The sequence below is a fragment of the Protopterus annectens genome, chromosome 6.part0 (assembly GCF_019279795.1).
Source record: "Protopterus annectens isolate FY-2018-M chromosome 6.part0, PAN1.0, whole genome shotgun sequence".
Taxonomy (NCBI): domain Eukaryota; kingdom Metazoa; phylum Chordata; order Ceratodontiformes; family Protopteridae; genus Protopterus; species Protopterus annectens.
Window position 1 is genome coordinate 422892079 of NC_056737.1, and position 12329 is coordinate 422904407.

The 12329-nt window shown below is 41.8% G+C and overlaps 1 protein-coding gene across 5 annotated transcripts in view; it reads right to left on the bottom strand.

Moving 5' to 3' along the window:
* The window catches only part of MTA1 (metastasis associated 1), a 3368231-nt gene that overhangs the window by 777513 nt on the left and 2578389 nt on the right, over window positions 1-12329 (bottom strand). For 4 of the 5 annotated variants that reach the window (XM_044074166.1, XM_044074164.1, XM_044074168.1 and 1 more), the window contains exon 15: window positions 4782-4871. In XM_044074166.1, coding sequence (XP_043930101.1) covers window positions 4782-4871 — 90 coding nt within the window. The remainder of the gene's footprint in view (window positions 1-4781; window positions 4872-12329) is intronic. The other variant, XM_044074165.1, reaches the window with a different exon arrangement.

Sequence of the window (12329 nt, forward strand, 5' to 3'; positions counted from 1 at the left end):
ACCCCACCCAGTTTGGGTTTGTGAAGGGCCGATCTTGTCTCTTGAACCTGACTGCCTTCTTCGAATCAGTCTCCAGAGTCGTGGGTGAGGGTAAGGTGGTCTACACAGCCTATCTGGACCTCGTTGAGGCCTTTGACACCCTCCCCCACTCTGGAATCATAGATAAACTTACTAAGCTGGGCATTAATCCCTACATCACTCGATGGGTTGCCAACTGGTGTAATGACAGAACCCACACTGTAAAAGCAGCTGACACCAAATCCAACTCCAGACAAGTGGAGTACCTCAGGGTTCAGTCCTGAGACCGCTCTTGCTTGGCATCTACTTCTCTGAAGTACAGGCCAACACTCAGGGACTCTGGCTAACAAAGTTCACAGATGACTGCAAACTGGGAGCCATTATTAAATCCCCAAATGATGTGGATACTCTACAAAAGGGCCTTACAGAAACAAATGCTTGGTGCCAGAGCCATGGGCTCAAGCTCAATGCCAAGAAATGTATAGTTATCCCCTTTGGGAAAAAACATGTACCCGTGAATTACCACATAGTTGACAGTGCACAACACCGAAAGTGAGATAAGAGACTTAGGGACACAGGTGGACAGTGGCCTCACCTTCGATAACCACATCTCCATAACAGTCAGGAAATCCTTCTGTATGACACACCTCATCACTAAGGGCTTTTCATCCAGAAAAGAGGAGGTCATTGTCCCACTGTACTCATCCCTCATTAGACCAATTATAGAATACAATGCCCAGTTTGGTATGTAGCTCTCAAGACATCTGCAACAACTGAAAAGACTGCAGAAATACCTCACTAAAAAAATCACAGGCCTAAAGCAGATGCCCTATGCTGACTGCCTTAAAAAATCCAGCTATACTCTGTCTCATATCGTCTACTCAGAGGCGATCTCTGCTTAACATACAAGGCCATGTCAAACCCAGAGCTGTTGGACATGCTACACTTAAAGAAATCCCAATCCCTCAGGGCCACACGCTCCAGGCATCTAAACCTTGTCATCACAATAAACAAAACATGCTGGAGGAATAGGTTCCTGACCCAGAGACTCCCGAGACTCTGGAATAGACTGCCCATACATGTCAAGCAGAGTGCCTCTTTGGCCCTCTTCAAAAGGAACCTTGACGATTGGATGGGAGAAAGGAAATTCACCCTGGGGATCATGTCAGTTGCCCTGCTAGACAGGGGTCCAGGGAAGTAAATAGTGTGAGACGAAATAGCCAGGGAATTGTTATGGCTAGGCTTGTATAGGCCCTAGGGCTGATAGCCTTGTACCAACCTATGAACCTATAAGTTCATCCACTGGAAGAGAACTAATGAGGTCTGAAGGATGCATGTTGATAGCATGCAAAAAATGTTAACAGAAGTGGGTTTACGGTATGTCTTACACTGAGTCTTCCCATGTTCATCAACATAAAATTCCATATCAAGGAACTCCATGCTGCCCTTATGACACTCAAAAGAAAATCTCAACCATTGTAAATTCTTGTCCAACTCCTCTATAAAATAAGGAAATTCACTCACTGAACCACTACAATTAAACAGCAAATCATCAATGAACCTTTTATGTAAAATAACATGTTTTCTAAAAAAACTCAGTGCCATAAATTACTTTTTCTCAAACTCCCCAATATACAAAATTGTATAGGAAGGAGCATATAATGTACCCTTAACAGTACCTCTTTTTTGCAAAAGAAACTTCCTTTTCAAATACAAACTAATTATGTGTTAAACAAAATTCCAAAAGCTTAATCACATAGGCAGTGCACAGTCCTTCACCCATTAAATTCCAAATGGCCTCCAACCCCCATTTCAATTCAATATTAGTATATAAAGCATTGACATCCACAGTGGCCCAATAATATTCCCTCTGCCATTCCACCTTGGTGACTAACTGACTCACTTCCTGAATATTTTTAACACATGCAGAAACCATACATAAATATTTATTCAACAAAGAATCCAAAAAATACCAACATTTTCTAAATAAGAACTGACCCCAGAAATTATTGGCCTACCAGGAGGGTCAAATGAATTTCTGTGCACCTTAGGGATAGCTCCACTGGTTGATTTTAACACATGCAGAAACCATACATAAATATTTATTCAACAAAGAATCCAAAAAATACCAACATTTTCTAAATAAGAACTGACCCCAGAAATTATTGGCCTACCAGGAGGGTCAAATGAATTTCTGTGCACCTTAGGGATAGCGTACAAAATAGGGTCCACTGGTCTTGCAACATACAATCTCCTCACATCTTTAGAGTTCAAAAAACCCAGTCTTTGCCCCCTCTCCAACAATTCCAATAGTGATGCATTAAAATGGTTAATTGGATTACTTGGCAGTTTGATATACTCTTCTTCAATCATAAGCAAATTTTTAACCATCACATTATATTTATTCCTAGGTAAAACTACCCATTTTCCTCCTTTGTCAGAATAAGTACATAAATTTCAGTAATACCCCTTATCAATTTCAATGCTTGCTACTCCTGTTTGGTTAAATTAAACTGTTTTTTTTAGTTTTTTTTAAAACTTGAATATTCAAGTTCAACCTTTTTTTAATAACATTTGTTCAAAAAGACTGACAGCAGGGGATAACTTTGGTGTTGAAAAAACACATTTGAGAACATAGGCACAGTTAATTTCCTATATCCTGTACAAAATAAACTTTCGTCCAGCCCAGCTCCGTATCATGTACACTTTCAAAATCATCACATGAGAATGTGTTCTCATACACAGACAACTCTAATAACAAATCCTCATTATTCACATCAAAGTTTTCATATAAGCTTGAACCCATCCCCACATTTTTATTGGCAAAATACACTCTTAAATATAACTTTCTCCAAAACTTTTTTAAATCAGAGCTTCAGCCAAGGATTTATGTTTCTCCAGATTTACTTAATAAAGTGAATTACTTTAACACTACTTGTTCTTTATCTGCTCATAATGCACTAGGTATTAATACAATAATGGATACAAGGAAATTCAGATTTATAGACTCCCAGTATATAGGATGAAATTAAAAGAATTTAAGCGTCATCTTAAGGTACAAATCAAGATTTTTTTTATTCTTGAATGATAATGATCAGGTTAGTAAAGTCATACTATGGGATTCCTTAAAAATGCATATTAAAGACAGAATGGGAAGACGGACTAGTAATAAAATGAAAGAGTGAAATACAGTTATTAGAAATACAAGATGAAATACCCAAAGTGAGGTCTGAACAACTAATAAAGATTCAAAATTAGTTCCTACATTCAAAGAATTGTTAAATCTAACAGCAAAACTATGTAAAACTGACAAGGAAGTGATCAGAACAAGATTTATAAATCATACTACAACTTTCAGCGGTTGGGATAGCCTTGAAATGTTGCTAATAAAATACAAAGACTCTTAATGTGTTACTTGTAAAAGATTACTTTAAAGATTTAATGTATTCCTAACACTGTATATAACAGTATTGTTTGTGTCTTTCGGCTTTTCCCGGTTAGGGATCGCTACAGCGGAACTCCGGTCTGCTAATGATTGGCAGTTGATTTTTACGTACCAGCTTGTCAGGCCTGACGCACAACCTTCAACGAAGGTATGCCCATTCACGCATGTCTCTACGCAGATGATGCTCTAGCTGAGAATCGAACCGGACAGCGTGTTACTGTGAGGCGACAACGCTACCGCAGCACCACCACAGCGGGTCTAACATTGTATATAACAGTATATGATGTTGAATTTCTTCCTGTGTAGATATTGCAAATATGTCACATTAGTAAAAACTTTTCTAAAAGGAAAGCTGATGAATCTACCATGAAACCTGCCACTGGCATTTCTGTGTACAGACATGGTTATTGAGGTTATCATATATATATATATATTTTTTTGTGAGAGTCTCTGAGCATTCTGGATGCCCCTTTCTTTTTCTGAGTTATTTTGATTCCATCTTTCAAGAAACCAAGGATTTTAAAAGAAAAGTAAGGTTTTGTTTACAGCTGAGCATATGTACTGGGTGGTCAGACTTCCAGAATTAATTTCTTCCAGCCTTTTCTTAAAATAAAAGAAAGTCAGGACTGAGATCGATTACATTTGCTTACAAATCTAGACTCCCCAACACCTTGTACCACACCTGCCCCTATCTGACTTATCTTTTAGTGATATGATTCCCATCATTCAGTTTTTCTCATGCTGTTATTATACAGACATGGAAGACGACTTTATCTCTTTCAGGCGACTAAGCACATGCTGCCAAGATGTGTGCTGCTGGTTCAACTAGAAAGCTAACAATGACATTCTCAATCATTGTGGTGCAGCCCAAGCCATATTATACAGAAATGGTGGTTTTCCTTGAATATCTGGAAACATGGCCATGGACACTTGGTAGGATTGCTAGAATTCTTTTTCTTACTACTGAGTTCAAGAACAAAAAACATTTTACTATAGTGGCTGCAAGAAAAAAAGATGAACAGCAAGCAGATAAAAATTGAGAATATATAAAATATTCCTGCTCCTTTACATCTTAGCAATAGGGATATAGTTGGCATGAATTGAACTGGTGCTGTCATGAATGTGAATATGGAAGTAATATTTTGGCCAGAAATCACAAGATCTATAGAATGGACGCTTGACTGGCCAAGGGATTTGAAATGACGCAGAGACATTCTCAAAGTAATACACAGAGTATAAAGTATCAGTTCATCAGTGGCAAGTGCAGCCTTACTACTGAAATGGGGAAATGAAAAGAAATTAATATGTAAAAAGTCACCTATATATCTGACGACTGCCTCTAATGGTTTTCGGATAACTTTTTTTAATATCAAAGGAGTCTTTGCAGCTTCTGGTAGTCGAGCTGTACCTGCAAACAAAAACAAACAGCTATGTATAATGATACATACATCATCTTCAAACAAATAACCAGTGAAAATTAGCGATCTGGCAAAGTGGACAGTTATACAGGTAACTATTATAACCACATTTTGACAATACATCAGTCAGGTCCTAATTTGAAAACCTCTCCATCAGGTAATGATCATTTGGACAAAACATTTCAAAGCTGTCCACACTAAAAAGCTAACATTCCCTGTTTCTCGAGTTCTTGACAAATGAATGCCTATAATGGGAAGAAAGGATATTTGATCATATGCCTCCCCAATCAAGAGTCCATAAATGATTTAATAAATAACAAAAGGAGAAACAAATCATCTTAGCAACTAAATCTAAAGGTGGCTGTGAGGGCAAGGGATACAAGTCTTAGGAACAGATCATACTGACTGAGGTGTTCTTGGCTAAATTCTCACTGATTGAGATTAGAGCTCTGACAGCAACTTTCACAGTAGGCTGAACAAACTCACCATGATGGATGCCATTGTTAGTGTTTCTTTCAGAGCAATGAAATTATTCTACAACCAACACACAAGGGAATATTTATTCTTCTTTACAACAGGCTCATCTTTATTATGACAACGCCTCCCCACTGGGTTTATACTATTATTAGTACTGTCATTCCATAAACAGAAAAAGAAGCCTTTGAAAAAGGCTGACAAAGGGGAAGCAAGATTAAAAAGGTAACTGGGAAATGTGCTGGATCAGATCCTTTCCTCCTGTACACACCTAGATACTTTGGTCACATAAGTTCTAACTCAGCTGAAGCTTTCAATTGTCTGACCCCTCAAGTCATGCATTCTATTGCAATTAATTTCCTGATACCTAGACTTGAATATAAACTACCGTAACTTGCATGTTTTCACCTACACACTGTAGTAAACAAAAGCCTTCATTTCAAATCCCTTAACAGCAATATAGATCATTACACTATCAGTAAGGTCACACAGTTACTTGTCTCAGCTAGAGCTTAAATATTCCTGAGCACCCTAGCATATAAACTAAACTAATCAACAGCAATTACTGCTCACCAAATTATTCTATCAATACCCTACAGCTTCAGAAGCCCCAATTCAATAAGGTCTCCTTTCAAACTAAACACCACCCCCCCCCCCCAAAAAAAAAAAAAAAAAAAAACTTTCTCCAGGTCCATCCCTTCAAACTGGAACACTAAATCTAACAAAATTTGGAGATTTGATAGTATTAATAGCATCAAGAAAAAACGAACTAAGACATGATAAAAGAAAATAGACATGATAAAAAAATGATAATTCAGTTGTTTTAGAGCCAAAAGCTATCCATGAAACTGGTTGCATATTCATCCATGTTGAACAATTACTAACCTTTATCAAGTGCAAGCAGCCCAAGGGTCTATGTAGTGGTGCAAGGAGTGAAGGCTCAGATCAGTTTTACATGTGTAAAAATTTCCACTCCTTGCCGAACTCCTATTATCAATATTGTAACTACTCACTACTACAGTGTATCTATGCTCAACTTAAGATCACTATACTGAAATTGGTTAGTTATGTAGCCAGCTGATCATATGGGTTTGTTACTGATTTTCTGCTCGAATCTGCATTTTTCAGGGGCTAATCAGATCAATGGCAACAAGTGCTATGATTCCATAAACCACACTAGGAAAAATAAAACACACTGTCTGTAAAGTATAAACAGTATAACACACAAGAATGCAGTGGACCCAGTCAGTTTTCCTTTATCACACCCTAAATTCAGTCACCTTATTTTCTCTGCAACCCTCCCCTTTCCATGTTAAGACAAGCTCAGCAGGAGCAGTCACTTTTATTGCTCCCTACCCCCTTCTACAATTAACAATTGCTAAATAACAATAAATTACACAGAAACTCTGGATCAGAGGGATTATACTGCAAAATTCTACACACTTGCAATACATCTGCCATTGTAAATTTAAATTATAATCAATCAGCACTAACATCGCTATTCCACAGGACCACGTAAAAAACATCTGGAACTCTGTTGGTATTATTCCTATACTCAAAATAAAGTATAGTGTAAAATGTTACCATAACTTTAGATGCTCTTCTCTTCTACATGCTGCTGTATCGATAACGAGGGAGTCTGCCTCTGGTTGACTTGTAAGTCCAGCCATTACACAACAGATAAATGCTACTGAGAAGGTACATGTGACGATCCGCATCACTCAGTGTATATCAGCCATAAATGGACGTGGATTATAAAGCGGACATCAGTGCGTACCTACCTCGGAACTGAATGCCGCCGGGAACCAGCGACTATGGAGTGGGTACTCAGGAATCAAGCAAACATCAGGGGGAAGGCAGGGTGGGAGACCATACAGCTGCATACAGAAGAGAAGGACATCTAAAGTTATGTTAAGATTTTACACAACTATACTATGTCTTTCTATTCATATGCTGCTGTATCCATAACATGAGGGAGAGTACAAAAGCTCATGCTATTAAGTACTGGGAGAGGGAACAGACACTCTTCACGAAGCCATGAAGAATGGTCTGGGCAAAACCTGCTCTGGACCTGGAAATGATGTCCAACGTGTAGTGTTTAGTGAAAGTGTGGACAGATGACCACGTAGCTGCTTCTAAAATGGCAGCTGTACCCAGACCGTTAAAGAAGGCCCAAGATAAGGACACAGTCCTAGTGAAGTGAGCCTTCACTGGGAAGGGGTGCTTTTTGCCATGGGCTGTGTAGCAAAAGGAAATAGTTTTAGAGATCCAGGTGGAAATGGTTTGCATCGAAACAGGGAGTCCCAGGCCTCATGGGTGACAGAAGATAAAGAGCCTATCTGATCTGTGAGTGGATTTGGTTTTGACCAAAGAATATTTGAGTTGTCTACGTACATCCAAGGAGTGAAGGATCCTTTCGCTGGAGGACTGGGGTGAACGGAAGAAGGTAGGAGCATTGATGGCCTGACTTAGGGAAAGTTCATTAACTACTCTGGGCATGAAGGAAGAGTTAGTAAGTCGGCAAACCCTGTCCTTGTGGAAAACTGTGAAGGGGAGAGGCCATGAGGGCTTGCAATTAAGAGACCCTGCTGGCTGAAGTAATGGCCACCAAGAGAATAGTTTTCTATGTGCAGTGTTGGAGAGTACAGTCCCTGGCTGACTCAAAGGGAGGTAAGGTCAGCTTTTCCAAAACAAAATTAAGGGCCCAAAGAAGGGGAATAGGCTTCCTTGGTGGTCTAATGTGTAGAACCCCTTTTAAAAAGAGCTTGACTTCTAGGCTGGAGGCCAAAGGAGGGGAGAGATGTAAGCATGTTGAGATGGCAGATAGATGTGCTTTAAACGGAAGAGTATGACAAGCCAATGTTCATCAGTTCTCACAGGTAAGACAGCACCCACTGTAGGCTCTACAGCCAGTGGTTGAAGTTCTTGCTTTAGACACCAAAGAGAAAACCTTTTCCACTTGGATAGATGGGATCTTCTGGTAGTGGGTTTTCTGGCCTCCTGCAGAACCTGAACCACGTCCTCATTATAATGCTGTTTAAAGGGAATCAACGCCCTATCACCCACAGTGTAAGGTTCAGGGTGGTCACTGGGGGTGTATGAGAGTTCCCTTCTCCTGTGTGAGTAGGTCCATCCTGAGGGATAACTTGTGGTGATTGCCCTTAGCTAGATGATGTAGAAGGGGGAACCAGTGTTGCTTTGGCCAAAGGGGGGTCACCAACATGATTTGAGGTTGTTCCCATGGAATCTCTAGCAGAACCTTTTGAATGAGAGGGAAGGGGGGAATGTATAAGTGAACATCCCCCTTCCATGAGAATGAAAGAGCGTTCAATTTCCATGCCCCAGGGGAGTGTATCCTGGTGTGGAAAGTTGGGAGCTGTCTGTTCATGGGGGGATGCAAACAGGTCTATCTGAGGTACACCCCATCAATGGACCAGGTCCAGAAACACATCCCTATTTAACATCCATTTGTGGGACTGAGTCATGGACCTGCTTAGAGCATCTGCCATCACATTCTCGGCAGAAGGTACGTAGACAGCTAGAATGGATACTTGTCTCTGTTGGGTGATCTCCCATGCCTGCAGACTCAATCTGCATTGGAGGTAAAACTTTGTCCCCTTTTGCTTATTGATGTACCACAGAACAGTGGTGTTGTCTGTGTACCATCTCTGCACTATCGGGAGGAAAGGGTCCTTGAAAATTTGGAGGGCAACTATCAAGGCACTCATCTCCTTGATATTGATGTGTTCCTTCTGTTGTGAAGGAGACCAAGCGTCCCTCACTCTCCAGTCCCCCTAAGGTTGCCCCCAACCCAGGTTTGAAGCATCTGTGTACAGATCCTGATTGGGGGGAAGCGGTTGCAGGGGACGGCCTGGATTGGCAGAAATCTGGGCAATCCACCAGTTTAATTCCCTGGTGAGGCAGGGAAGAAGGGGTACCATGAACTCCGGAGGGTGCAGGTTTTGTTTCCAGACTGTCTTTAAATACCACTGAAACATCCCCATGTGTAGCCTTGTTAAGGGTATCATGGGAATGGTGGAGGCCATGAATCTAAGAAGCTTCAGAAACTCCTTGGCCGACAGGGACTGGAAAGACAGAATTCCCTGGAAATACGAGGTGAGGGACAGAATCTTTTCTGAAGGAAGACAGGCCATCACTTGTCCTATGAGAATCCTGCATCCCATGAACATATGATTCTGAGAGGGGAACAAAGAAGATTTTTGAATGTTTATGGTAAACCCCAGGCATCTCAGAAGGGAGATGGTGAAGTCCAGGTGCTGTTGGACCATCTGAGGGGACAATGCCTAGATGAGGATATTATCCAGATAAGGGAAGAGTTGGACCCCCCCCCCCCTACATTCTGGTGAAGGCAATGACTGGGGCCAGACACTTTGTGAACACTGTTGGGGCCGTAGAGAGACCAAATGGCAAACACAGAACTGAAAGTGCACAGAACCCACTGAGAAATTAAGGAATTTCCTGAAAAGTGAATGGATAGGAATGTGTAGGTAGGCATCCTTTACATCCAATGACACCATGAAGGCCTGAGGAAGGATCAGGGGAAGGAGATTAGGGAGGGTCAGCATCCAGAAGGAGGGGGGACACTGAAAAAAATATTCAGGTGGGACAGATCCAGGATTGGTCTCAAAGGATATTCTTTCCTGGGGACCATGAACATCCTGGTGTAGAATCCTTTTCCTCTTAAATGTAGTGGCACCTCTCGAATTGTACCTTGTGAAAGAAGGACCTGCAGGACTGGGGAAAAGAAAGCCATTTGGTTTTGAGGGGGTTGAGGAATACCTTTGAAGGCTGGTCTGGAATCCCACACCATGAAATAACCTTGTTTTATCATTGAGAGGATCCAAGAGTCCTGGGTAATCTTTTTCCAAGCGGGAAAGGATAGGGAGAGAGGGGTAGCTGGGCTTAAGGCCTGGTAGTCACAGACTACCAGGTTTGACCTGAAAGGGCTGTTTCTGAACTGGAGTAGAGGGAGAAGACCTGGAAGGGGTCAGCTTCCTAGAAAATTTTCTCCCTTTGGAGGACATATGCCTGGAAGGTCTTCTCACAAAGGGTGTTCTAGCTGGATAGTTCCTCTGAAAGCGTGGGACCTGGGACACAAAAATGTGCCTAAGGTCCTGAAGTTCTTTGCCCTTCACCTGAAGGGTCTTAAAAAGTTCAGCAGCCACTGAACCAAATAAAGCCTTGTCATCCAAGGGTGCGTCCATTAACTTTGATTTAATGTCATCTGGCAAAGACTGTAGCCTGAGCCAGCAGTATCTCCTGATGACCAATCCTGAGGCAGAAGCTCTTGCTGAAGCCTCCACTGCGTCATATCTGCACTTTATATAGTGTCTAGTGATCTGACTGCAGGAATTTAACAGGCTGGAAATCTTAGCTTTACTGGGGGAATAAGGTAGGTCACCCACTTGTTTAATGGCATCAGTGAGAAGGGCCAAGGAGTATTTGGCCATACGAGTTTGACAGTTTATAGCTCACACAGTTAAGGTGGCAGAGGTTTATACTTTTTTGCCCAACCTTTCCATTACTCTACTTTCCTTATTTGAGGGAAGTAAATAAGTGGAGGGAAGAAGCTTAGATGTTTTGTCTGCAGCCACAGAAATAGTTAATGGATCTGCAGACAGGGCCTTGGAGAGGAATTTCACATCTTCAGGGAATTTATAAAATCTATCTTTTGCTTTGGTGCAAAGAGTTGTGAATCTGGGGCTTTGGAAGCAGTCAGGAAGGCATCCACGAATAAAGGATGCACTGGAGGAACTGCAGACAGGTTAGGGGACTCCATTTGTAAGAGGTCATAATACCTCTTTTGGGTCTCAGTAACCTGACTGCAGTCCCATTTAAAAAAGTCCTTCACTTATACTATTGTTTCCCCAAATGTAATGTCTTCCCCAGGGGAATCAGTTCCATTTGACTCCTCCTCTGGGGAAGCATACCCCAAAGGAAAGGCAATTTGAGAGGTGTAAGTAAGGGATTCATCCCCTGAGGAAATATCAGGCAATAATTTAGTCTTTGGGGTGGAAACTGAAGGGGCCTGGGCAGGTGCAGAGGCCTGGCTTAAGGCTAAGAAGGCATTAAGTAGGCCTTGAGTAAAGGCCTACCAGTCAGGGGTTTGGTCCAACGGCATGGTCGGATGAGCAGGGGCAGAAAATATGGTTTTCTACTGCTTCTTCCTGGGAGCATCCGATAAAGAAGTACCTGAGATGCGATGTACAGAAGGGGGATAGGACGTCGGGTGACACTCAACAACTTCTGAAATAATGTCTTCCTGAACTATTTGTGTAATCCCATGTGGGCCCTCAGAAATGATGAGTCTTGGCTCCCCCCTCCCTGCCTCAGACACCTGCGACTCCCTCATGAAAGTCCTGGCGGCCTCCTTAATGGCTTCCTCCTGGGAACCCGTCAGTGGAAGGTCCACAGGTTCCAACTTGGACTCCGGGCCTTCAGCGGCCTCAAGGGGTATAGTCGGAATAGAATAAGCAGTCACAGGATCAGGCTTAGTCTTCTTTGCCTTTTTCACAGATAGTTCCTTCGAGGATCCCAACGTCAGGTCCATATTTTTAGATAATCATTTCGATCTCTGATTCTCTGGGTAAAGATTTAGGGCAGCCAGATGGCTTCTAAGTGTTTTAGGAACAAAGGCCTGACAGATTTCAAAAGTAATGTGGTTGTGGTCTTGGCCTAGATAGAATAAGCACAGCTCGTGTGAGTCTATGTGGAATCTGCCTTTCACACCGATAATTGCCCATTCTAACTGATATTAACCCACAACACAGTAGCAAGAAAGAAACAAAAAACCCTAAGGGGTACTTATCTGAACACGAACAGGCAAGAAGTCACTTTCCAAGTGAGCGATGACCAGAGCTGGCAGTCACACAGGCAGCAGAAAGTTCTCAGGTAGGTACATGCTGATGTCCGCTTTATACCAGATGCCTGCTTATGACCAACAGACGCTGAGT